The sequence below is a fragment of the Chenopodium album genome, chromosome 3 (genome assembly GCF_948465745.1).
Source record: "Chenopodium album chromosome 3, dcCheAlbu1.1, whole genome shotgun sequence".
NCBI lineage: Eukaryota > Viridiplantae > Streptophyta > Magnoliopsida > Caryophyllales > Amaranthaceae > Chenopodium > Chenopodium album.
The window spans coordinates 4,014,259-4,042,093 of record NC_137836.1 but is presented as its reverse complement, the minus strand read 5'-3'; the positions used below and the strand labels follow the sequence as shown (position 1 = coordinate 4,042,093).

General features: G+C 31.1%; 1 protein-coding gene across 3 annotated transcripts; it reads right to left on the bottom strand.

Annotated features, from left to right (window-relative positions):
* Nucleotides 1–10,337: 10,337 nt before the first annotated feature.
* On the bottom strand, nt 10,338–27,498 carry LOC145610699 (uncharacterized). 3 transcript variants are annotated; one of them, XM_081666000.1, is made up of 10 exons: nt 26,876–27,498; nt 26,029–26,218; nt 25,225–25,358; nt 24,088–24,200; nt 23,869–23,995; nt 23,548–23,703; nt 14,604–14,759; nt 12,789–12,868; nt 11,695–11,744; nt 10,338–10,847 (listed from the first exon to the last, which is right to left on the bottom strand). In XM_081666000.1, the coding sequence occupies exons 1-10, from the start codon at nt 27,248–27,250 to the stop codon at nt 10,705–10,707; spliced, it is 1,524 nt and encodes a 507-aa protein (XP_081522126.1). In that variant the 5' UTR covers nt 27,251–27,498; the 3' UTR covers nt 10,338–10,704. The 3 variants fall into 3 exon arrangements, with proteins under 3 accessions (XP_081522126.1, XP_081522135.1, XP_081522129.1); XM_081666009.1 differs by having other exon boundaries at nt 26,029–26,213; nt 26,876–27,000; XM_081666003.1 differs by lacking the exon at nt 12,789–12,868.
* Nucleotides 27,499–27,835: the final 337 nt, after the last annotated feature.

The window sequence follows — 27,835 nt, the reverse complement described above, 5'->3', positions numbered from 1 at the left end:
AATAGCTAAATTGTCACGCAATATATATATCAACGTAACAACTAATTTTGAAGAGAATACTTATTGCGAGGAGCCACATATGTATATAAGAGCATGCTTAATAACAGGGTAAGAGCTGAAAATTTCTAAAATCTGATCTTCTGCAAGGATGTTTTTGGGAGGGTGGGACTAGGATCAGAATTGCTTGAGTATTAAATAATTACTTAATCAGGTTAGATGAACAATCTGACAGGGGGTAATATAATTTGGATGTGTAAAATTCAGTGAAGAAAAATTGGTGACTTCTTGTTATTTATTGACCAATTCAAATACATATACATGTGGTAGATTGTAGGGGACCAATTGTATGTATGTATGTATGACTCTATTACTAGCCTGCCAGAAATTAAACAACTTTTATTTAATTAAAATAATAATTACATTAAATATAGGGGAGTATATGTATGTAATGCTTTGCATTATCAAACAACTTGGATTAGGTTTTTTTTTTAATTTTTATTTTTTTTGAAAGGAACTTGGATTAGGTTATTGTAGTTTATTTCAAGTAGGTTGTTTTTTTTTTTTTTTTTTTTTTTTTTTTTTTTTTTTTTTTTTTTTTAAATTTTTAGTAGAGTAAATTGTTGGAAATGAATTTATGATATCAAAATGTTTTAAATTCGATTAACTTTGTGATTGTTTTTATATACGTATTGGGTAGTTTCGGAATTCTATAATGACTTTCAAATTTTTTCAAAGGAATTGATTAAAGTTAAAGTAAACTAGTTTCTAGATATTTATGATTTTTTTTTTCTATCAACAAAAAATTAAATATTTAGAGTGATGATTTTACTCAAATTATTGAGTATGATCATTGTATATTGTTAACATAAACATGTAGTTGCTTCTTATATCCAAATCAAGCTTGGTTCAAGAGTAGTTATGCATGTACACTTCAACAAATAAAAATCAGTACATAATATAAATAATTAAATTATTCTTCATACAATACACTAGAAGATAAAATGCACCTATTGAAGGTCTAAAATAGAACATGGATAGGCTTTGAGTATCAATATATTTTTTTTTTTTGACATCAGCATATATAACACAATAAAATTACAAGTCTAAAGTAAAGCTAATTAAACTAGTCCTATTGTTGTTGGCCAGAAGTGTGCATAAAATGTCGATAATGAATCTTATCACTGTTTATTCCTTAAAATGCGCGATTTAATTCTACTTATGATGAATAATTTGTTTAGATCTAACACAATTTTAATAAGTTAGGTACAATGAATTGTTAGGTAAAGATTTGATTCAATTTTGCTCAATTTCAAACTAAGGTCATGTTCAGATTTGTCGTCAATTAGTTTATCTATCCATAATCATTATTTAATACAGAGTATTATGATTAATAAATAATCATATAACTTTTAATGTCTAAATCGATATTTAAATTAGTTTGAGTCGGTCCAGTTTAATTTAGTTGATTATTCGATATTTATTTTATATTTCTTCTGATAAAGTATATGAATACAATAATAAAAGAAAAGTGGGTCTTTTTTTGCTCTGATCATTAGATTCATATCTGGATTTTGCTCATTTCCCAAGTTAAAAAGGCCACACCTGGTATTTGTATGACCAAAAATCATGAAACGGATCACCATTTTAGTCCACAAATTCCATTTAAAAAACCCATTATTATAATTATAAAATAATTATTCAACAATCAACATTCAAAGCAATTAAAAAGATGAGGAGACAAGAAAGATTAAATAATCATATCATGACCAGATTAATTATTAATAACAGGTAAAAGTTCCCAAGAATGATCGTATTATATGATTGGAGGTATAAAAACATTGGGAAATTGCAAAACACCCTAAAATTAAAATGATTTTAGGCATTATATCTGAATTGTGATGCAGTGCAATGAAAGGGGTCCAATCAAAGAGAAGACCTGATCTGATAAACATTGTTAAGCGGTGGACCAAAAACAATGCACCCCTACCAATCTCAAAATGTGTTTTGATACGGCATCTAATTATAAAGTTATAAACTTACTCCCTCTTTTTCACATTAGTTCAATTTGGTGTCAGATATATTATTTTTTTTTTGAGATTTAACGATAAAAGCTAAAACCTTACAATAATACATAGAGTTTTTCTAAATAAAAAGTTAAATTCTTGTAATAGCATAGAGAATTTTCCATATAAATCACTCAATCAATTATTATAGTTTTAAAATATTATTCTCTTCATTTCATAATATTAGTAATATACATTTTTATTTTGTAACTATTTTTGCAATAGTTTTAACGAATTTAACATGATATGATAGACATATGAATCAATCATTTATTACACTCCGTAATTAAGAATTCATTCGTCATATAAAACAAAAGATTACATAATCATATAAAGTAAGGAATAAGGTTTCACTTAAGGTATTTTTTAACCTATTCAAAGTTGACACAAACACATTGAAATGATTATCATACATAGACTTACAGTCATCAAATTCAATCAAAAGTAAAAGAGGACCTTCACACCTCCCAAGTGGTTAGGGATTCGATCCTCATCCCTCAATTTCTGTGATAGGATGGGAGAACCCGTATCTTGCCGTATTAAATCAAAAATAAAATAAAGTAAAAAGTAAAAATTGAATAGATTAAACATTTCAAGTAAATGGGGGATTATGTTTAGAAGTTGATGGGTAATCAAATCAAAAACATTAAAAGTGAGGTGGGTATTTGTTAAACTTGTTCAATATACTGTATAAATTCAGGTAGAAAAGTAAAATAAAGATATTTTTAATTTATTTAAAAAAAAAAAAAAAAAAAAAAAAAAAAAAAAAAGGAGGTACTGAAAGAAAGATACAGCAGTACTAGACAGACAGATAGAGAAGAGAGAGAAAATTAAATAAAAATATATAAGTAAAAGAAGAAGGTAATGAAAGAGTAGAATAGTGTATGATTGAAAGAAAGGGTGACAATGCAAAGCTAAGGTTCACTGAATTTCCTGAAATATATTTGCATTTTGTAATTGGAGTTTGCACAAGCGGCACCTTTCTAAAATCTTTCTCGTTAGTCACGCCGTATCGTGTTTCATTTGCTTACTCTTTTTTTCCTTTACCCGCAAATAGTCACACATTTCGCTAACTTTGCTCCTCTATTTTATCTTTCCTCTTTTATCTTTGTTTTTCCAATTATTGTGCCCGACTCACCGGCCAAATATATTTTTGATCTTTACGGATTCATAAGGGTAGCTGATGAGATACGATCTCAAAATTCTCTAAAATTAAAAGTACAGCTTTAATTATTCGAATTATTCTTTATGGGTGTGATAGTATATGAGAAAAGTTTGTAAGAGGATGTGATTTCACTAAAATATTTAGGGTTTAAGTTTTTGTAAACTCAATTAGTTACAGTAAATCCGTACCTTAAAAAATGCTCTCTTGATTGGATTCAAAACTTAGATTAAGGCCCTAATCTTTAGAGCTGCTCTGTTCCGCTATGTCCTGCCATGCTCTGCTCTGTTGAAATCTGCTCTGCCCTGCTCTGCTCCACAATGTGTGGAAGCTTAGTCCTGCTTTGCTCTGCTCTGTCCTGTTCTGATCTGCTTTGCTCTGCCCAAAAACTCAAAAGAATAAGGTCTAAGTGAGTAAACACTTTGTTGATTTTCGAATAGTGTATCATACAAAGTATATAATTGTTAAAGTAGTCGATCGTATATTCGTATACCATGCAAACTAGCTAGTCAAAGTTCTACGACTACTGTAACCGGTGGCGGAGCCACAGTATGTCCTGGTAGGGCACGTGCCCTGCCAGGTTTTTTCAAAAAAAAAAAAATTGTCTAAATTTTGTTTAAATAGAATATAAAATGCAATATTATGTTACAACTTACTAGTAGCCTAGTGGTTAGAGCTTTACCTTTTCAATCAAAGGTCATGGGTTCTAATCTCTTGCCCAACATTTTTGTTATTTTTTATAATATGCTTTCAAAACTTGAAAACTAGTCAAGTTTAGTTTTAACATTTCTTTTTACATATACGAGTATACTTGAATTATTAGTTATAAATCCTTATAATTAGTATTTTGGATAATCCTATTTGATACGAAAGATCTATCTGATTCCAAAACTATTATAAAAAATCTTAAAAATATATGAGCGAGGTTATTGTTTAAAGCCTTGAATAGGGGTAATATTTTATGTATTTTTGAATAATAAAGGTTTGACAAATACGATTGCTAGGTAATTTTGAGTCTTGATATTATGAACATTCTTTGATAAAAGGGTTTTAGATGATACAGTGCCCCACCATCGTAAAAATCCTGGCTCCGCCACTGACTGTAACGGATAAAACTAAACTTACAAAATATTAGGTATGTTGAATTTTATATTTTAGTAGTATGTAGATCAAACTATATTCTTCTAATGGAAAGGAATTATATTAAATAGGTAACTTGGAAGGTACATACTAGTTCTTACAACGCATGTTACTCTAGGTAATTCAATTCAATTTGACACTTTCATAGTTTGATACTTTCATAGTATCTATTGCACTTTCAGAGAGTGAGGGGTAGCTCAAGTGGTTAGAGCTTCGCTCCTGATTTCAAGAGATCTTGGGATCGATTTTCACCCCCACCCTTGTGGCTTTCTAAACACCAAAATCTATTGCACTTTCAAATGTTATTAAAACTTAAATCGCATACTTATACAAGCCATCTATATGTAAGCCTGTAGTATCGTACCCATTCATCCTATTAAGATTGTCTCATACTTTGCAATTCTCAATTTTTTATTTTTTTAAGAGATGGTTCAATTATTATTGAAAGTAAATTTGATCTTTTTTTACAAAAAAATAAAATAAAATAATAAATAAATAAATAAATAAAAATAAATAAATGTAACATGAGTCTTTAAAAATTAAGCACAGAAAATATATCATTCTTAAAATACAACATATACTTAATTATTAGTACAATCAAAATTAGAATATGGGGCAATTTTACTATAGTAGTATCATATTCGTTTAATGATGTGAATGTGTTAGGGCTGAGCAAAACTACCCGAAAAACCCGATCCGTAACCATTCCAAAAATTAGGGTACCCGATCCGATAACCATAACGCTTCGTGTACCCGTTCCGATAATTTGTTATCGGGTATGGTTATTGGGTATCATTTTAAAATTAACGGTTACCCGATCCGATCCGCTAAACAATTTTTAGTTTTTTTTCCTACTTAAATCTATCTTTCCAAACTCTAAACTCTTACTTTAATTTATAACCACTTTATAATATCAAGGAAAATTTGCCAATTGCATCCATTTAAAGTTGTATTTTGTAAATTGCAGTCAATTAAAAAAAAAATCCAAATTGTAGCAAAAAGTTCTTATAAATTATAAATTGCAACTCAATTTAACTTTTTCATCGATTTGCATATCAAAAAAAATTGCAAATGGCTGCTAAAATCTTAATCGAACATTTTTTGACAAGCAAATCGATGAAAAAATTGAATTAGGTTGCAATTTACAATTTATAACAACTTTTGGGTTGTAATTTGCATTTTTTTTAAATAGCTGCAATTTGCAAATTTTCCAAATATCAATGATTAGTAATATATTATTAATAATTAGGTTAAGATCATGTGATATTATTGTTAATTAGTGTTAAATGATATTATAATAACTACGATATTTAGTTTAATTATCATTATTGGATATCTTAGGGCCTGTTCTCTTACGTTGAAATTCAGTTCAGTTCAGTTCAGCTCCGTTCAGTTCAGTTCAGTTCAATTCAGTTCAGCTCAGCTCCTAATTTCCTTCTCTTATAAAATATTCAGTTCAGTTCAGTTCAGCTCAGCTCAGTTCTGTTCAATTCAGTTCAGCTCAGTTCACTTCAGTTCAGTTCAGTTCAGTTCAGCTGAGTTCAGTCAATGAGAACAGACCCTTATTGTGTATCCGATAACCGATCCGAAAATCCGAGTACCTCAAGTCCGGTTACCTGACCTTATTGGTTTGGTTTATAAATATCAGTTTTAGTGATATTGGTTATTGATTAGCCGAATCATTAATACTAACGGTAACATCATTAGTACTCATCCCATGCTCACCCCTAGAAATGTGTAACTTCACCAAACGATAACATTATTATAAAAGTACGAATATTGGACCACCTTTTAGTCTAATTTTATGTTGCTAATCTCATGATCTGGTAATTAATTATATTGATGGCCTATTAGCTATAGCTAGCGATCACTACTAGCAGCTAACAAGTTTCTAAGCCGCTAAACATGCAATCCGTTAGGCCATTACATCGTGCTCTATATAAGCTGCCAAACTCATATTAATTTATTCCATAATAATGTACTTTTAGCATATTATCCTAATTCAAAAAAAAAAAAAAAAAAAAACATATTACATGTGCAATGATTTGACATAAAGTAAAGAGGAAAAAACCATATTACTATCTCCGTTACAAGTTATCTGTAACGGAGGTACGTAGTATTAATTTATGTATACTATCTATGTAAAAACGTAGCAACAAAAATTCAACCTTTTTCCATGATATGTGAAAGTTTTTGTTTTTCCTCTTCGGCCTGTTCACATTTACTAAAATGAGTTGAACTGAACTGATTGGAGTTAACTGAACTGAGCTGAAATGAATATTTTATGAGAGAGAAAAATTAGAAGCTGAACTGAACTGATTGGAGCTGAACTGAACTGGAATTAGGTAAATGTGAACATGCCCTTATTTGGCTAAATTAGGATAGAAAATCCAATATAATCATAGTTACATGTTACAACGTGTGCATGCTAATTACCTCTAGCATACCTCCTTTCTAACATGTCAATCACAACCAAAAGACTCTAGGATTTAGAAAATAGATTCCACAAATCCATCTTTACTTCTTAAAGTATAAGGATACTTAAGATAAGTTTTGGTATGGCTTAATAAAGGATATAAAGTGATACAATAACCATAATATCAAGCTAAATTGAAATGAAGCCAACCTAAGACACCAAAATATAATTTCATTAGCTAGATTGCCACACTACTCAATAGTACCGACTACCGAGTAAAAACAATGTCACACTAGGGATGTCAGTGGGGCGGGTCAAGTAGGAGACCCGCCCCATCCCCGCCCCAGTGGGGCGGGGATGGGTCTTGGTTTGGTGGGTGGTGGGGCGGGGATGGGGATGAAAACGATACCCGCCATGGGTGATGGGGCGGGGGTGGATTTTAAGTTGTACCCGCCCCACCCGCCCCACTTCGTACCCGCCCCATCCCCACCTCATACCCACATATACTTTTATATTATTTTATAAAAATAATTACGTGAAATAAATATTAATTATAATATTTTGTACTACACTTATGTTATAAACAAAAATGTGTGTAATATTAAGAATATTTTTTTTAATATTATAATCCGTATTAATTATGTAGGATTGTGTATTTGAGACACGGAAATTTGGTGGGTCTTGGGTGGGGATTAGGCGGGTATTTGGTGGGGATTAGGCGGGGATGGATATCCAAGTGGGGGGTGGGGCGGGGATGGTTTTGGAGTTGTACCCGCCGGGGCGGGGATGGGGATGAATATTAGACCCGCCGCGGGGATGGGGATGGGGATGGGGATGAAAATGATAGGTGGGGATGGGGATGGGAAGGCCAACATCCGCCCCGCCCCGCCCCATTGACATCCCTATGTCACACTACCAATTATCATACAATAAAAGTCTACTAAATTGCATAAAACTTCAAACTAGTCAAAATATGTCAATTATCGAATATATATATATATATATATATATATATATATATATATATATATATATATATATATATATATATATATATATATATATATATATATATATATATATGTGGAGGACTTCGTAGTATTTATTTAAATTTTATATTTAATGGGAGGGAGAATTTCTTTAATTTGCTTTCCATCGATTAGGATTTAGGACCATTATATGCAGGCGTGCTCTATTGATGAGTTGGGCTATTGGGGTCCATAAAGAATAAATCCTGTGGATCAATTGGGGCCCAGTCAACCTTCCCAAAATTCGCCCACAACAATATTTCTGGTAAACTTGCCCTTTTCATACTAAACACTGACCAAATTTCCTAATATACCCTTCATATTATCCCTAATTTGCTTACTAATATAAAATATATGGATTATGAAACGCCTTAATTAAATTGGGTTAATCTCCAAATTTCACATGTGATTGTTATTTTTGTAATTTAACAATTATTGGGCCGACTTGTCATGTGTTAATGTACCTTTTATACACTGTTAAATTAGTGTTAATTTTCCAAAAAATGAGCACAAACATGGAGATCCTTCTAATAAAAATTGCTATGTTTATTTGGTAATGAAACAATAATCTATACCTAGTCTATACCTACTCTAACCACAAATTCATACTAAGCCACATGTCACCAATCACTCATATGCCACATGCCACCTCCCTTAATCTTTCAATAGAGTAAAATAAATAATGTTTTAAGTCTTTATGCATTCCAAGACTTGCAAATTTAAGTAATAAGAAAATGAAGAGTTTCATTTCTACCATGATAAACTAAAGTTAAACTAATTACATAGACAATAAAATAAAATTTTCATCTCCTAAACTTAAAATATAACTTAAATCAATAAGTCATTTCATACCACGCAATATCTATGTATATATATACCTAACTAAAATCCAAAACAACATCGACACATATAACACAAATATATATGCAACACATTTCAACAAAAATAACCAGCCCGTGCATCGAACGGGCTAAAATACTAGTTCAATTGAATTTAACAAACAAACTTCTTGTTTCTTCCTGGATTATTTGACATTAAATTAGATCACATACAAATGGATGCCGACTACATTAATTGAATAAATTAATAAGCGTGACACTTAATAAATGAGATGAAATCTCATTTATATATAATTAGATCATTCAACAAAAATTATTACGAAATTGGAGAATAAACGTACTTGTCCAGGAGGTTATATGCTAAGAATAAATCTCAACTTCAAAATTATTGCCCTGGTAATTAAGCCATTTGTAAAATTGCTTAAACATTATTGATACTTCATAGGGACATGGATAACTCAAATACATTAATTAAAGTACGTAACATTCTCTCAAACGAAATATTCAAATATATATATCCTTGATCCTTCTCTACGTGTTTTGAGCATTATTTTGATCGAGCTTCAGTGAATATTGAAAAGATAGATTGCGATAGAACATGAAAATATAAGTGAAAACTACATAATATATAGGCTATGACAACGAAGAATAATTCAAAGAAAAACCTTTTTTCAAGTTATAGATCGATGTTCCTCACCTTGAAATATCCAAATCTACGAACTTCGATAAAAAGAAGTCAAAGTAAAACAATCGTTAGTGCACATATACTATCTATGAAGTATTTTTTAAAACAATTCTTATGATATATGGATCTATGGTGATTGAAATGCCATGGGTGACAACTTTACGAGTAAATTGAATAATTTGAAAAAGGAAAGTGCACAACTTTTGCCGTCTTATGATACCAAGACCTTATCATACTAGAATTTGATACTTAAAAATGTGTACCATCATACAAATTAAAGCAAACTATCTGAAATTCTCAATTTCTCACACTTGGAAACCAAATAGAGTAATAGAATCTTGGTTGCACAAAATGGTGAGAAATTAGAATTTTTAAAGTCAAAAAGCGTGATTCAATTATATGAAGCCCATTTGAGAAATAATGGGCAAACTTAGCTTAAAAGGGACTAGTGGACCGACCTCGATCACTTGTCATATTCTTTGCCTAACTTTGAAAAATAAAAATTAGACTTTAATAAATATAAATAAATATAATTATAATGATTAATACTCGTAATACGTATATAAATAAATTCTCCAAAGTTATTGCCAATTTGACAATGTTTACAAGTAATAAGACATACCTCCTAAGCGCCAACAAAATACGAATTCATTACGCTATCCTTATCTTCATATCTTCCATACTTCTATTGTCTTTTTTCTGTGTAATTTTGACATTGATCTAACATTGCATTCTTGTTGAAATGTATTTTCAATTGATTTTGACAATCGAGTTTTGATATTTTTATGTAAACAAAATATCTCCTTTTCCCATCATTTTGTTTTTCTAATTATACAATATTTAATAGAGTAACAAGAAAAGCGACAACAAGAAGAATACCAATAGAGATTAAATATTAGTGGATATTTATTGATTAGCTTGAAAAGCTAATAAGATATCGTGATATAATATATATGTACATCTGTAACAATTAGCTATTACCTCTTTTCAAACCTAGAAAAAAATAAGCTAGAAAGTACATATCTTTAATTAATTTCCCTATCTTGCATGATTGTTAATTCCATGAATATGCAATTTTACATGGCATAACACAAGTGTTTACATAATAAAAATAAAAAATACGAGTACTACTTATGCATAGTGTGTTTTTATACTTTATCACTGATGAATTTCGAAACAATATGAAATGGGCCTGGGCAACCCGAATAAGGAGGAGGAGAGTTTGGTCCACAAACAAGGCTTTGGAGCTTCCATACTAAAACCAATTGGCAATAGTAGGAATAACTCCTCTACCTTATAAAGTGGAACCACCTCTCCTTTTTCTCCAATGTGGGACACTCACAAGTGGATTACAATGGGTTTCAACAATCACTAATGAATTAAATGGATATGATTAAAATCATAGTAATTTTGAGAAAGCCACTTATTGATGTAGCCAATCTCCGTTTTCCTTACTTCTTTCAACCAATTTGGATCTTCCTTCGTCGAGAATCTCAAGTCCACATGATGGGCACCTAATTTTATTATAAGAATGCAAAAGAATTAAATGGTTACAATATAATTAGCATGTATCTCTAGCCTCGAATCTTAACTGTAAGTGTAATTTATAAAGTGATGCATGTTATGTATTCGGGTGTTTCAATTCACCTTATTTGAACTTATTGAAACTTAACTGAACTTATTTAGTTGTAATTTGAATTTAGATAACTTTTATCATATCTTAATTTAACTAAGTGAAAATAAGGTGAACGGCCCGTGCTACTCTGTGTTAGTTAAATTTTTGCAACAAAATCACATATCGATCCGTGTCATTAATCATTAATACTTTTTATTTAAATTATTTATCACGTAATAAATCTTATACATTTATGCGTAACATTAGGAGTTGTACTTGCTTGCTATGTGTTTCATGGTACTGCTAATGCACAAGTTTAATCATAATAATTAAATATATGCAATTAAGTATTAGTAAAACTATTATTGATATTTGTATTAAAAAATTGATATTTGTAAAATGCACATGAAGAATAATCTAACAATATATTATTGCACAATAACATTCAATTATTATATATAGTCCTTTTGTCACATTCACTTCTTATTTATTTTTATTTATTTTTAAGAAAAACAAGTCCAATTCTAACCCTTTTTAGTACTATGTATAACCAAAGTCCTTTTAATTTTCTTGTTTATATTTAATATTACGTACGGATTATAAAACATAAGTGATCTGAATTGGTCACATCTCTTCACTTAACACAATTTGCATTTTAAAGAGCTAAAAGTCAACAAATTTACATCAAATTTAAATTTAAAAACATATTAAAATGGTTTAATGGTAATTAAGATGAAGTTACCAACCTTCTTTTGCAATAATGGCTACCAAACTGTTTGAGATACTCTTCAAAACTCTGCAATTACACAGAGAGACGTTAGAAATGGGATTATTATGTTTGGAGCAGAGAAGTAAATTTTAGTATTGGTGGAGTTGAGTGTTGGTTATTTAAAGGTATGTTTTAAGGTTGCTCCAATTTCAACCATTGAATCAAGAGTAGTAATAATTCTCTTCATTAGATTAAGAGTAAAAATAGACATTTAAGATTCAAATGTTTATTAATATGTATTGATACATTAGACAGCTAGACCTGGTATTCCAGTAAGCCCGACTCATATTGTGATTGAATTGTGTTAATACTTTCTTTGTTTCTTTTAAATGTAACACAACTTTAAAACATTTTTAATTAAAGAGTTGATAAGAGTAACATAGGTAAACGAGCAACTTTATTAAAATAATTTTAGCATCAGGAATAGAGAAGGGCTAGATATCATGTGTATAAATATACGGAGTATTGATTAATTTGTCCATTTACAATACCTACGGAGTAATATTTTTCTTAATGTTTGTATCATGAAAGTGTGTTAGGAATAAAATAAAAAGGAAAAAAGAAAATTAGAAATTGGTTTATGAGACCTCTGTCTTCATATTTCTGGAGTTGAAAACTCCACCACGCCAACCAAAATTATATTAAAAATTACAATTAGGAGAAAAGTTGTACGGAGTACCAAGTATTTTTTAAAACATAGTTTAAATACTGTAGTACTTACCAATCTATACCAATGTATTTAAAATATAATCTAAATAGATATAGCCCATATAGTGATATAGGTGTTATGTGACACACTCTCACTCATCTATGCATATTTGCTCACTAAATGCGGATACATTTAGATAAGATAAGTTAAAATAAGTTATGATAAATATAATGTTTTGAGCTCGAGTTTATAACAAATGAAGATATATTAAGTCCAAGGCAACACTCGATTTAATAAATAATTAATTTTATTAATAAGGTTAATTGAAGATGGAGCTAATAAAACTAGATATTTCAGAATGTCAAGAATAAGATGAAGTGTATGAGTAATGACTAATGATAGAGCGAAAAAAAGGGACGTACCCTCCACCACTCCATGGGTCTCTGATGCCATTAAAAAACAGGATGTTGCTGCCGTACCTTCTTAACACCCTGTGTATATCCTGTTTCCAACAATGTTTTCATTCATTCATTCATTCATTATTATTATTATTATTATTATTATTATTATTATTATTATGCTACAATTCTTAAAATGTTATACGGAGTACTTGTATATCATATACCATACCAATAATGACAAATTTTATATAGTCATAATAATGACTTATAAATAGAGGTGACGACGTATAAAGACCTGGTGTATAACAATGTTAAATAGATCACTTTTTAAATTTTGGATATTCAATTATAAATTCCTCCATATTATAGTTAAGGACATGGACAATTGACCAAATTGGTAAATAAAAAAGACCCTTAGCGACAATTTGGTAAAAAAAATAATTTCGGCGACAATTTGGTAAAAAAAATTAACCCTAAGTGACAATTTGGTAAATAAAATTATCTCAAGCGACATTTTACCCAAAAAATACAAAAATTTCCAACAAATTACTCGTGAATACCTAATTTAGTTCGTTTTTCGTGGTTATTTATCAATCCTTTTTTTTTTTTTATAGATATAACAATTTCAAGAAATTACATGTTTAGTATCAATTTTCACTTAAGTTTCATACCTCCTATTAACGAAATGTTTTTAAAAAGGGGTAGGAAATAAATTTGGTATCAAGATTTAGCAAAATAAAAAAGAAATGGCATAGGTATTCAAAATTTATAAAAGGAAAAATAAATTTAAAATCACAAAAACAAATTAAATTATGATTTTTAAAGAGTTTGTCGAAAAAAATAGATTTTTTTGGTCTAAATGTCGCCGGAGTTTATTGTTTTTACCAAATTGTCGCATATGGTTAGATTTTTTTACCAAATTGTCGTCGGATCAAGTTTTTTTACCAAATTGTCGCTAGGGGTCTTTTTTATTTACCAATTTGGTCAATTGGCCTTAAGGACATTTTGTAAGAAACTACCTTTTAAAGCATTTTTTTTTGCGAGAAACTACCTTATAAAAAAAAATGTTGTAAAAACTACCTTATAAAAGCTAAATGTTGTAAGATACTACCCTTGGTCGGAAAGTGAGAGTTGACTTAATTTTTCCGGCGTTGACCTAGTCATGTGCCGGTCACGTGACGTTTAATTCATCTTTCCCTATTTTTTCCCCTAATTTTCCCCGAGCCTATCCATATAATACCCAAGATGAATTAAATGTCATGTGACCGGCACATGACTTGGTCAACGCCGGAAAAATTTAGTCAACTCTTACTTTCCGACCAAGGGTAGTATCTTACAACATTTAGCTTTTATAAGGTAGTTTTTTACAACATTTTTTATATAAGGTAGTTTCTCGCAAAAAAATTGCTTTAAAAAGTAGTTTCTTACAAAATTTTAATGATACCGTACAAGGTTGCATACATTTGTATGGTGCATGTGTGAAACTTTGTTTAGAGACGGACTATACTTATGTACCTTAAAATGCACCACAATCAATGGTACGTGGCTCTTTAAATACCAAATATCAATTGTTATAGGCTTATTATTACTAGTGTGAGTTAGGAACGAAGGGAGTATTAACTACATATTGGCTGATACTTCATATATTACGGCCGGAATTTAAGGAGTTAGAGATTATTGTACTTTATGTATAAAGTACTACCTTTGTTTCTTATTTATGCAACATTGAAGTATTATTTGTGAAAAAAGTAAAATATTTCTGTAAAATATTTCTTTGTTGCACATATTACAAAACAGAGGTAGTACTCGTATATAAGTAGAAGGTGGTAGACTCACAGTTCCACCAAATTCAGTAGTGATCCAGTGAGGGCGAGGTTGAACACCATAAAGAGAGGTGCAGTAGGATTCTCGGTCATTGTAGCTGTAGTTGGAAGCGGGGAATATGCTCTCTTTGTTGTTTCCGTCTGTTGGCAGTATCATCTCTGTACATGCCTGAATGTAACATTGTTATAGATTAGAGTGACCAATGAAAATAGTATAGTGCACCCGGGTGCACCATGCGCATGGTGCATCCGGAAAGAACATTAGACATATTTTAAAGAACATGGGCAAAAAAAAGAACATGGTAGTGTTAGAAAAAGAACATACCTATGTTTGACTTAAGAACATGTTTGTGTTTGACAAGAACATGACATTACAAAGAACATAAAGTCTTTACAAAAAAAAATGTTATTTTTCATGGTTATTTAGGTGTTGAACGTGTTTGAAAAAGAACATTATATTTGACAAAAAAGAACATGTTTGTGTTTGACAAAGATGTAGATGATCATTGGGTGGGCCGGGCCAAGGTTAAAAAGTCAGCTCACTTCTCGGGTCGGGCCAAATTTTGGGACGAAGTTTATGTGCCCAAAATTGTCCGGCCATGCGGGCTTTTCGGGTCGAGTAAAAAAATCAATTAAAATGTATAAAACGCATTCCCAAACCTGCCCAACAAATTAAATTTAAGGGCCGGGTCCGACTCGATTTTGGGGGCGAAAAAATTCCGCCTAAAACCCGTCCAAAATCGGGTCAGGCCGTTCTAACTTTGATCACCTCTAGCCAAAGAACATAAAGTCTTTACAAAAAGAACATGATAATACATTAAAGAACATGTTCTTTTTTCTGGTTACTCGAGTGATTGATTTTTTTTTTTTTTTTTTTTAATGTACATACATTAAAGAATATATTGTATAATATAAAGAACATATTGTATAATATAAAAAACATATAGTTCAAACTCAAAGAACATAATCATCAAACTTAAAGAACATATTATGCTCATGTTCTTTATAAATATATATAATGTTCTTTTTTTGCCCATGTTCTTTTAAATATACCTTATGTTCTTTTCGGGTGCACCATGCGCATGGTGCACCCGGGTGCACCATGCGCATGGTGCACCCGGGTGCACCAACCATGCATTGAGTGACCAACGAGAAGATTCTACTTCCTTCGTCTCTTTTATTTGCAACACTTTAGCTTATGTACTATTCACATAAGTTACTTTGCCTAATTATGAGTCTATGATAATTAATATTTAAGAAAAAATGTAGTCATATGAAATCTTGATTCAACTTTTTTCTAAAAATTTTACTTAGTACAGAGTAATTAAGATATTTGTAATTGTAATTTTTTAATTTATCACTACAAGAAAAATCACTTTTCGTAACGATTATTTCGTAGCGATTGTACATTCGCTACAATATGCAAGTATGTTTGTGAAATAACTAAGAATGTCGTATCATTTTTACAATCGCCATGGTTTTCCCATATAAAATCGATACGGAAAACATAATAATACATATCCACACTATTTTTACACATTTATATAATTTTGAGAAATCGTATCATTTACAATCGCCACTAAATCCTAAAAATCGATACGAAAATCCTTTTCAACACTCGATATATAAATATTGTTTGACAAAGAATACATAAAATATGTCATAGCTTATTGGTGAAACATTTAATATAAGAGTTTGAGGTTGCATGTTCGAATCTTGTAAAGATCATACGCATGTTTTTTTTTTTTTGAAGAAAATTAGTTAAACATTTATAGCGATTGTAATCGCTACAATAATCACCACGATTGGATGTAGTTTTTCGTATCAATTATTGAGGCCAACCCCAGCGATATTGAAAACCACTACTAAAGGCTAAGACAACGGGGGATATTGTATCGAATGACTATTCGTTGGGAAAGCTTTTTGTTGCAATTACAATCGATACTAAAGATTAAAATAATCGCTACGAAAAGGTTATTTTCTTGTAGTAAGCATAAAATGAGAAGTTGTTGTAGCTATTTAAACAAAAGAGTAAGTATATGCAACAATTTGTAAAATATTGTCCACTTTATAAATGATAGATAGACTTGACAAAACCAACCAAAATCGCCATGAAATAACTTGATCCAACATTGAATTTTTCCAATAATGGATGACCCAAACTAAATTAAATTGATCCGACCAAAATAAAACAAAGGGAACATGAGCTTTTTTTTTGCTTCACTATTTTTGGATTGTGTGGCATCTTAGCCTCTTAGGAGACTCAATGGGCTGACGCTTTGAGCGCTGGAATGCTAGATGTTGGTGGGCTTCATTGTGTCTTTTGTTTATGCTGGGCTTATATTCTTGTATCATGAGAGTTGTGGCGATTACTTATTACAGGGTATCCATTTATCCAAGGTATATTAACGACCCACAATATATGCTAACTTAAGGCTTGTTTCGATTTACTGAAAATAACTGAGTTGAACTGAACTAAATTGATTGGGACTAAACTGAATTGAACTGAAATGAATTATATACGAGAGAAAGAAATTATGAAGTAAAGTTAACTGAATTAATCAGAGTTGAACTGAACTAAAATTAAGTTGAACAGAACAGACCTTTAGAATCAAATCTTGTTTATTATTTACAGAATATTATTTATGACTCTCTACACATAATCAAGACATAAGTAATGGGTATGCATCATATTGCCGGTAAGTTCACCCAATCGTTAAAATACATGTTATTTAGCCAACATATTATGAACACCTAAATCCTTTTTTTTTTCTTTCTTTTGTACATGAAAAAACAATCAACTTTTAGTTTGTTTTACTATAAAAGCTACATCAACCTTTTGGTGCAGCAGGAGTTACTCGAGTTATTTTGTTAGAAGTTATCCGAGGTATTCAGTCGGGGCTTATTCGAGTTACTCGATCATGGGTTATTTGAGGAGTTCGGACAGGGGTTACTCGAGGGGTTCACTCGGTCAAGGGTTACTTGAGGGGTTACTCGGTTAGGGGTTACTAAGTCATGGGTTACTCGAGTTACCTTGGTTAGGGGTTATTTAAGGAGTTCGGTTAGAGATTGTTCGAGTAATTAGTTAAGGGGTTGCTTAAGGAGTTCGGTCAAGGTTATTTGAGGGTTCAATTAGGGGTTACTTAAGGGGTTACTCGATCAGGGTTACTCAGTCAGGGGTTACTCGAGGGGTTCGGCCCGATCATGGATTACTCGAGGGGTTTCTCGGTCAAGGAAGAGTAACTCAAGTAACCCCTGACCGAGTAACGCAACTTGAGTAACCCTGGCAACTCGAGTAACCTCAACAACTCGAGAACCCATGACCAAGTAGCTCAATTAACCTGTGTCGCACGGTACAACATATCGCACACAAAAAATTGTGTAAAAGCTTATGAATTACATTTGAAATTAGTTATCATGAAAAAAACATAGGAGTTATTCCCCATTTCCTCTTATGCAACTTTTAGGAATTATCTTGACATAATTTGGTTGAAAATCTTTATTTTCCATAAAGTTTTAATTTCTTTATTTTAGTCTTTTACTCCCTCCATCTCCAAATCTTCGACCCTTTTGGGTTGATTTTGCGGTTATTAAGAAACTTTAATACCCGAGTAAAAAATAAATAAAAATATATTGAAAAGATAAATTTACACGGGGTTTATGAAAGAGTAGAGAGATAAATTTCCTACTTTAATAATTGAGTTGTAGCTTTCTATATATGGTCATTCTCAACTTCTCATGATCATCAGCATTCAGCACAAACTTTATGTTGATTTCATCACTTAGACAAGCTTTGATTGGGTTGTTCTACTGAATAATTTGAATAATTTGTGTTATTTTTCTATTAAAAGACACTAAAATGGAATTTGTTATACAATGAATGAACAATAAATAAGCATGATAATTTTTTGGGCCCATACTTTTTCTAAAAATTGTATGATAACCTGGCCCATTTCATGCAATCTTTGCATGATTTATAAAATTGCATCATGTCAACCGAAAAATTTCCCACTTTATGAGGTTACGAATTTATGATGGATTGAGGACCTAGAACGATTATTTTTTCCTTTGAATCATTTTGTTTTATTTTTGTGAAAGACCTTCATACTTTATTCATGAGAATGACAACATTTTATTCAAGACGGTGGATGTCTTACATTTAATCATAGGTAGAAATAGAAAAAATAAATGCTTTTTTTATGGCACATTCTTAATTCTTATATCAAGCAAAGAGTGTTTATTTTATTTTATTTTTATTTTTATTATTTTTTTTTAATAATAAATGAGTAAAAGGGTAACCTTACACTTCTAACTAGTTATTCCCTCCTTAGGGTGTTTCTTTCTTTTTTCGCTTTGTTTTTTTGTCCGGTCGACCTAGCAATTTGCGCCGCTCCCCCTTTTCGACCGCCGCTATTCCTCACCGGCCTTGTTGCCGGCTTGCCGCCACTCTTATTTTCCGCTTCCCCGCCGTGTCTCTGCTCCACCGCCTTGGCCGTCGTTGCGACGTTTTGCAGGAGAACGAGGAGGGAGAGTTATCTCCTTCTGAGTCCCTCGCGTAGGGCCGTTCTCAGTCTGGTGTTTCCAGCCGTCGTTGCCGCGGTTCAGGGGTGTGTGGGGTTTGGGCTTCTCGGGCGGGTCCCTGCAAGTCGGGCTTTCCTGTACGGTGGTATGTGGGTTGGGTTGGGTTGGTGAACCTCGGTGCTTGGATGGTGGTACTCGGATTGGCTGCGGAGTCGTTTGCTACGGTTTCGTTTGTAGTTCTCGTTTCTAACTTTCTTTCTGTTTTTTATTTTAGTCGTTGTGTGTGTTGTTCTTTCGGGTTTGTTATTTTTTCTTCTTGTGTGGTGCGTTTGTGTGCTATGGGGTGTGCAGATCGGTGTGCCGATCTTCTGGTGCAGGATTTGAATCGGGTTTTTTGGCTATGGGGCTTTGGTTTGATCTTCTTTTGGTTTGGGCTGAAGGGTTATGCTTCCAAGTTGGAGTCCGTGTTTGAATCGGAGATTGTATTGTCAATGGTGAAGTGTACGACGCCAAGTTTGATTTCTGGTCGAGGAGTACAGGATTCTGAGTCAATGAAGGTTCACGTCAGAAACTACAGCTTATTGCCAGACCCCCTTGCAAGAGGCTGCATAGGACAACGTTATATGAGTCAAGGGTATTTAAGAAAGTCATTTTGTGTGTGCAATTGTAGTTTATTTTATTCCGAACTTGAAATTGTTTCATTGGTCTTTGTATTGTTCGATTACGATTTCTCATGTAAGTGCCGTATGGCTTATTATTAATGAATTTTAATCTCCCCCCCTCAAAAAAAAAAAAAAAAACTAGTTATTCCCTCTTCCTTAAAAAAAAAAAAAAAAAAAAAAAACTAGTTTTTCCCTCTGTCTCTATTTTTTTGTCCCATTGCAAATAAATAGGTCAAATTTCAAAAATTTTAACCATAAATTCTCATTAATCAATAAAGATAATATAATCGTATAGGGTATTGTTAGATTCGTCTTGTTGTATATTTTATTAATATCAAGTTTTTATAATCTTTACCCGTATGAAATTGGAGTTATATACGTTTTAAGAGGAATCTTTGAGATCGTGAAATGTCAAAAAGAGCAAATAATTAATTAGGGACAGATGGAGTATTTAGAAATAACTCTTAAAATCTTAATTAGTTAAAAATATAATCACAAGTAAAGAAAAAGATTTAAAATTAATAAACCTAATAAAAAATCTAATCAATAAAAATAATAGGGAAATTATCATTGATACACCTGTGGTTTTGGCTTTTATCAATGATACACTTACTTATGTTTTAGTTATCAACGGTACCTTATAGTTTGTACTAATTAACAGTTGTGACATTTCCGTTAAATAAAAGTTAAATTTTTTTTATAATAGTATTATTTAAAAAAAACTAAAAGTAAAAAAATTACTTAAATCTATTAAAAAAATACTTAAATCTATTTTTAAAAAAATCTATTGAATTAAAACTAATTTTTTTTATAAAAAAACCTCCCCTACCCATCCCATGGCTGCCGGTAGCTACCCCCATCCACCACCCCTCCCCGTCCCCCTCCCCCACCCTAGCAGCAACGCCCTTTCCTCCTCCCCACCAACGGCCGACACCCCAAACACCTTCACTTCCGTCGGACGATCCACCCCAGCTCACCCTCGCCACCCCTATACCCTCCCTTTCCCCAAACCCACGTTGTCTCCACCGCCGCCGCAACAACTCTTCGCGTACTCTGATATCACTACCGGTAAAGCTTATCCCAACGCGAAGCTATTCCTTGCGACCAATTCGAAGTCGCTTTTCAAGCGATCGAGCTTTGGATCGCTAATCATTCTGTTCTTCCGGTGGAAAACTCTCTCGGTAGTTCGAATCATCAAACTATGACCTTTTGCTCCGACATCGGCTTTATATAGTAGGTGAGCGATGTTCAGCTTTCAGTTTGCAGGGGTGCGCAGGGTTAGGTCGGCCGGAGCGAGTTAGGGTGTTCGGGCACCGGTCGAGGGGAGGGAGGGGATGGTGGGAGGGGTGGCTACCGGCAGCCAAGGGTGAGAAAGGGAGTTATTTTTTTAATTTTACTTTTATTTTAACATATTTAAGGTTAATATTAGTTTTTCTTTTTAAATAAAACTATTAAAAATTAAATTTAACATTTATTTAACAGAGTGATTACAACAGTTTATTTGTACAAACTACAAGGGTATCATTGATAAGTAAAACTAGATTGAGTGTATCAATGAGAAAAGTCAAAACCATAGGTGTATCATTGATAATATCCCAAAATAATATTATTTCTTAAGTGATGAAAACAAGGTTAAATATAATTTTCAATTACTTGAGATAAGAGTTTAGAGCAGTTGACTAGCTCTATGACTTTCAGAAGGTAAGACCTAAGGTCCTAAGGTCAACTCTCATGGTCTCACCTAACTTATTATACAACCTCCGGTCCAAATTACTCGCAACTTTGGGGTATTATTTGTGAGATATAAAATATTCCAAAGTTGCGAGTAATTTGGACCGGAGGTAGTAATATACTTGTAGGACAAATTTCCCTAAAGGCTAAAACCTCCCCTCCAAGGAATTGGCCCTAATAATTATTAGTCGATCTCTTGTATCATGGTAGTTTGGTTTAAGCCCTGAATATTCTAGGCAAGTCATAAGATTAACCTAATAGTATTTATTATAATACGTCCTACTAATTGTATAATATGATTATGTGTAGAGATGATAATTCAGCAAGTGAGATGCAACTACGTTACCCAATATCCAATGAAGCCAACTCTACCCATACTAATTGTTGTACCAATACTAATTGCTTTAACTAACTAAAACAAGTACGGTATAAAGTCCACCAAAAATTACACCCATTTGTCACCCCTAATTTAACGTGCTGATTGATATGTAGATCGATGCTATTCTTATTAAGAATAAATCTTTTTTTGTTTTTTATAACATAATAAGAATAAATCTATAATATTGTATAAGTCTTGCTAAGAAAGACCACCATTACTCGGATATGCGCAACATATCCTAATCACTTTTGTTGATTTAAGGAGCCCACCACCTACCACATTAGTTGATTATTCATTTCAATGGTGTAGTTCCTTTCACAAATCCTAATCCTAGAATGAAGCCCAAATTTCTAAACTTAACAAAAGTACAAATAGGCCAAAGTTTTATAGTTGTATAGGTATTTATATATCGGCCTACCAGAAAAGATACCTTAGCCTTTGTTTACTTCTTTATTTGGAATCTTTGATGTGATTGGATACCTTATCATCTACATTCTATACCCTACTTCCTACTAAATTATCTTGGCCTTACAATGCATATACCTCCATAATCAAGATGATATGAGAGAATTTGTACCTCATAACATCTATCATGTCCACTTTAATTTTGGGAAAATTCCAAAACTATCTTATGACAGTTTTATTTTATTTATTAAGAATATATATATATATATATATATATATATATATATATATATATATATATATATATATATATATATATATATATATATATATATAAATAAAACTTGTAAACCATATGCCACAAGCCTACAATCATATACTTTCTCCATTCTTTTATTATTGCATAATAAGGGTGACACAAATTTTTTGGTAGTGGAAAAAAGAATGAGAGAGAAAGGTAGAAATACCAAGTTGCTCATGTGATTGTATGCACAAAATAAAAGTAAGGGTTGAAAAGCAAGGGTATATTAGGTATTTATAGTGTGAACACAAAAAATTCTTTTCCTAAAATTGATATGGTGCAATAAATGTGAAACTTCCTTAAAAGGTAAGTGGTGCAATATTAAAAAAAACGGAGGAAGTACTATACTTTGATCTGAGAGTGAGGGATAACTCAAGTGGTTAGAGCTCCCCTCCTAGTCTCAGGTGATCTTGAGATCGATTCTCATCACTTGCCTTTGTGGCTCTTTAAACACCAAAATAAAAAAATATACTATACTTTGATCTAGTAATTAAATTTTAAATTGACACATAGTTGATGAGTTAATTCAACTAATTTTATAACTTGGATTGGTTGTATTTAAAACATTAATAACTCTAGTCCTGGTAATACCAAAATAATAGACTCAAATTAGATCTGATAGATTTAAACATCTTTTGTTTCTTCACCATATTAAACGTATCCTATTTAGATTGTACTTAGCTTGTATATGAAATTAAGGAATATGCTTGAGTACAATTGTTTTAAACAAGTGAATGATAAAAGGTTCAAAACTTGGTCCCTTCAATTTGATTTAAATACAAGATTTTTTACTCACCTCTAAATTGTACATGAATTAATCGATTATATTTATTTATTATACAAAGTATGTTGGGGACCTATCGATGTATTAAGTAATAAATAGTTAATAAAATGTTTCTCAAAAATAAAAGTAAAAAAAGTTTATAAAATGAGGAGATTAGAGGAAAAAATATTAAACCTGCCATGTCCATTCTTGAAGACCATGCTTATCATTATCACCTGCTATATCAAAGCAATTCAAGTTTCCTGAGTAATTGTAGTAAATGTTGGCTGCTCCATATAACTTGGCAAATGTATCATTCCCTAATAATGGGTTGTCGATTGCTTTACACATCTGCAATGTTAAGAAATTAGAAAGCATGCCAAAATAATACCAAGTTTAAAATAAGGGGAAAAAAAAATTAATTATGCAACAAACATGTCATGTTGGACAAAAAAACATAACATATGGTTTGAACTAGAGTTGTTAAGTTCAAATAGAGTCTCAACGAAATATTACTTGTTTAACAGGAAATGCAGGTAAGGGGTTGAGAAAGTTAGAGGGAGTAGGATAGTCCGTCATAGCAGTATAAATATAAGCCGTGCTCAACCAACTCTCAATATCATCTGCAGAAATAGTAATGTTCCTGTATATAATCAAAATTATTAATTAAATAGTGAATTTTCTCAAGATATTATTTCGTCGTAAATTTTAATGGTTCTTTCAAAGTCATCTTACTTGCAAATGTTGAATGAAGACCTAAGCTTTTCCAACCCTCCGTTTTGCTTCGCGGTTTCTTCAATTTGTGTCCATGATTCTTTGATCACTTCATAACAATTTTCACTTTCACTCTGAAATTTGTGCAAGAACAATGTTACTTATAGTTACTAGTCAAAGCAAAATCTAATTAGCATACTACGGAGTAATTAATTATCATTCTAACCTTTCTGTTCTTATAAATATAAAAAAGAAAATGAATTATTCTAGATTCTCATATAAGTAAAAAAAAAAAAAAAAAAACACAATAATACAAAATTCCATATATTATGCAAGATTCCTCACAAATTTAAGCATACTTTTTTAGAAGAATAATTCTACCAAATGATTAGCCAATTGAATGCTTTTGACGTATGGGTCCAATGGGACCATTGTACCAATAGATTCATGTCAAATGTTTTTGTTTTTGCCTTTATTAGGTGGCTTTCACTAACTTGATGTAATTACCATTTTCTCGTATCATATAATAATAATAATATAAAAATATCAAACAATAATAATTGTAATGTACTAATATTGCTTGGTGATTTATTCTATCATTTGAGACGGAAGATTCCTTAGTTTGTATCATTATATCATTATATGTGCATTTGTGAAGCAAATGTTGATTTATATAATTTTCTCTCTATTATTTCCTTTCACCATTGTTAACGTGACTTATTTTATGATTGACATAAATTACAACAATCATATTCTATTGTATAAATTTGTGGTATTATATTATTTTCTTTAATCATTCGTAAGGATATGAGTTAGGTTGGTCCATTGCTAGGAATTAACTTAGTTAATTACTTTATAAAACTTGTATGCTTACATACACTTTATTTTTTATTGTTACCTAACCATATATCTAGCTATTTTTAAATATCATTTCAAATTATATGCTATACATATTACCTAAACCATGTATGTGGTAATTTAAAAATAGCACGTAATGTTATATAATTTGTCAGTTGACGAATCAATACCAATACATAAATGAATATTATATGGAGAATATAAGACAAGTATAACATTGAAATTTGGAGATGCACTTCTAAGTAATAAGGAGTAATTAATAAAATAATTAGAAGTTATTATATATAGAAAAGGAGAAACCCTGAAATCTTGAGTAACAATGTTGTTGAAGCTGAAAGGAGAAGTGAGGTTTCCAAAATTGAGGATTGGAGAAGAAGAAGCCAATGCTCCAATTGCTACATGTGGGTACTTCAGTCTAAACCAAGCAGCTAGCACTGCAATTAACAACATAACAGAAATTATATTCTTTGAAACCAGAAATTATATTCTTGAATTTATCACAATTTTCAATAATAACTACTCCTTAACTATATTCCTAGATAGTAACAACAACCAGAGGAATAGAGTGTCAAATTACTAACAAACTAACAAAGAAAAAAAAAAACCTTTCTCTTTCACACCTTTTTCCTATTAATTTCAATTTTTTATAAATTATAATAAATGATATAATATGAATGTTTTAAAAGTATATAAGGGTCTGTTCACTTCAGCTTAATTTCAGTTCAGCTAAGCTCCAATCAGTTCATCTCAGTTCAGTAAATGTAAACAGACCCTAAGTCCAAACGTTGTATTATTATAAAAAAAAAAAAAAAAAAAAACAGAGGAAGCATTAAGTACTGACTATCTTTCAAGATTAACTATACATAAGTTTTACAGATATAAATTAGAGTTAGTTATTGAGTTAGAATTTAAAATAATAAGCAAGCATGCATTAATATAAATGTATTTTAAACAAACAAAAACAGTATATCGATATGAGATAAGAAATTTAACAAAAAGTCGTTAAGTGGTAAGATAAGATGAAAGGATGGACGAAAATAGTTGGATCTGAAAAATAGTTGGATCTAAAAAAAAAAAAAGATGTGATTAAAAAAAGAAACATACTTCCTCCATAAGATCCTCCAAAGACTACTACAGGAGACTCAGAAGCAGTGAGATTGTTTTTAAGGTCAAGTATAAGAGTTGCATAATCAGCCAATGCTTGAGTTGAGCTAAGATAGCCTTGTGTAGTTGCATTTTTATATGCAACCTCTTTGTCTCCTCCATATGGTATTGATTTTCCATAGTATCTATGCTACAACCACACCAATAATATATCATTGTTAGTAGCATGCAGATTTTTCATCGATTTAGACTTCATTTCTCTTATCATTTTCTTAAGTTCGCCAGCACATATTGATTATTATTAAAATTTTAAAAAACTTTAATTAATAAAATCTATAAAGAATTATTGAATTAAGACAAATTTAGTAACATTTATATAATACGGAGTATATAATAGTTACGTCTTTATATATTTAGTAAAAAAATATTATCAAGTTATATAATCAAAGAAAGCTAGATTAAAAAAATGGGTTAATGATTTTATAAAAATAAATGAATACTTCTACAAAATATTAAATAATTACTAGTTATACATGTATTTATTAAGCAAACCTTGAAATATAAACACACAAATTGGAAAAAAAAAAAAAAATAGTTATTACATACTAATCTCATCTTCAAGTCATATTTATTTCCTTTCCGAATTCTTGTTTATATTTTACAACTTTACACTTAAAATTTTCTTATATGGAAGAAACATATCATTTATGTTATTAAGACACAATTTTTTTATGTACACCTGGATGTATCTATAACATTTGGTTATGTAGATTTTATTTCGAAAGATCCTCGCTAACTCCGTAAATCCGTAATAACGTAAAAAATATATAGGAAGAAGATTATGTACCTCAATGAAAACAAGAAGAGCATTAAAATGGGGAGCATTCTCATACATAAAACCAGTATTATGCGCAAACCATTCGATATCTCCTTCATTACCCATATAAACAAATATTGGGGCATTCTTTTTAGCTCCACCCCAATATTTTTCATTGATCAAATACCTCTGTTGAAAAGTCTGATAACTTTGTGGATTAAAGTTGAAATGATCAAGTATTTGTGTAAAATACCTTGTTTCATAAGGCTTTGCTTCATCATTAATGTTTGTAATTTGAGCTAGCTGCTCGGGTCGAACGATCGAGGAGGGAAACCTAGGACTAAACTTGGCTAATGCAGGGGAGGTTAACAAGAAAAGAAACAGAACAATGCATTGAAAACCCATGAATATGATTAGTATTATAAAATAAACACAAAATAAATTTGAAGGTTTAATTAAGTTATTGGGTTATTTTGTGTGATAAGAAATTAGGTAGAATGAAGAGTTTTGGAGTTGAGTAGAAGAAGAGTAGTAGGAAACTAATTAAAGATCTTTTCTTGAATTTATGTGATTTTATTTAGGAATTGGGAAACACAAAAATTTTAACAAATTATAAGATTAAATTTTTTCTGGGAAAATGGTGCCGTTTTTTGTGCAAGAATTATAAGTATTTTATACCGGAGATTCTGGCAGTAGACTAAAATTACCAATTTGGCAACATGGATTTGGCTGGTGTGTTTGTTTTGTGGGACATGTCACCTATGAGTTGAATCTTCTGTATTGTGCCACTCTATCTTATTGGTCAATATTATCGTTTTTAAGGATCATTTTACGGATAATTAATTTTTTAAATTACCACTTTTTCTTGAAATGTGATAAATTTGTATAAATTTAATATTAACATCGTTAATCCCAGCTATTAGTGATATTTTACAGAATAAAAATAATAAAAAAAAAACCTAGGTGGAGATAAATGGCCCCTTATATTGT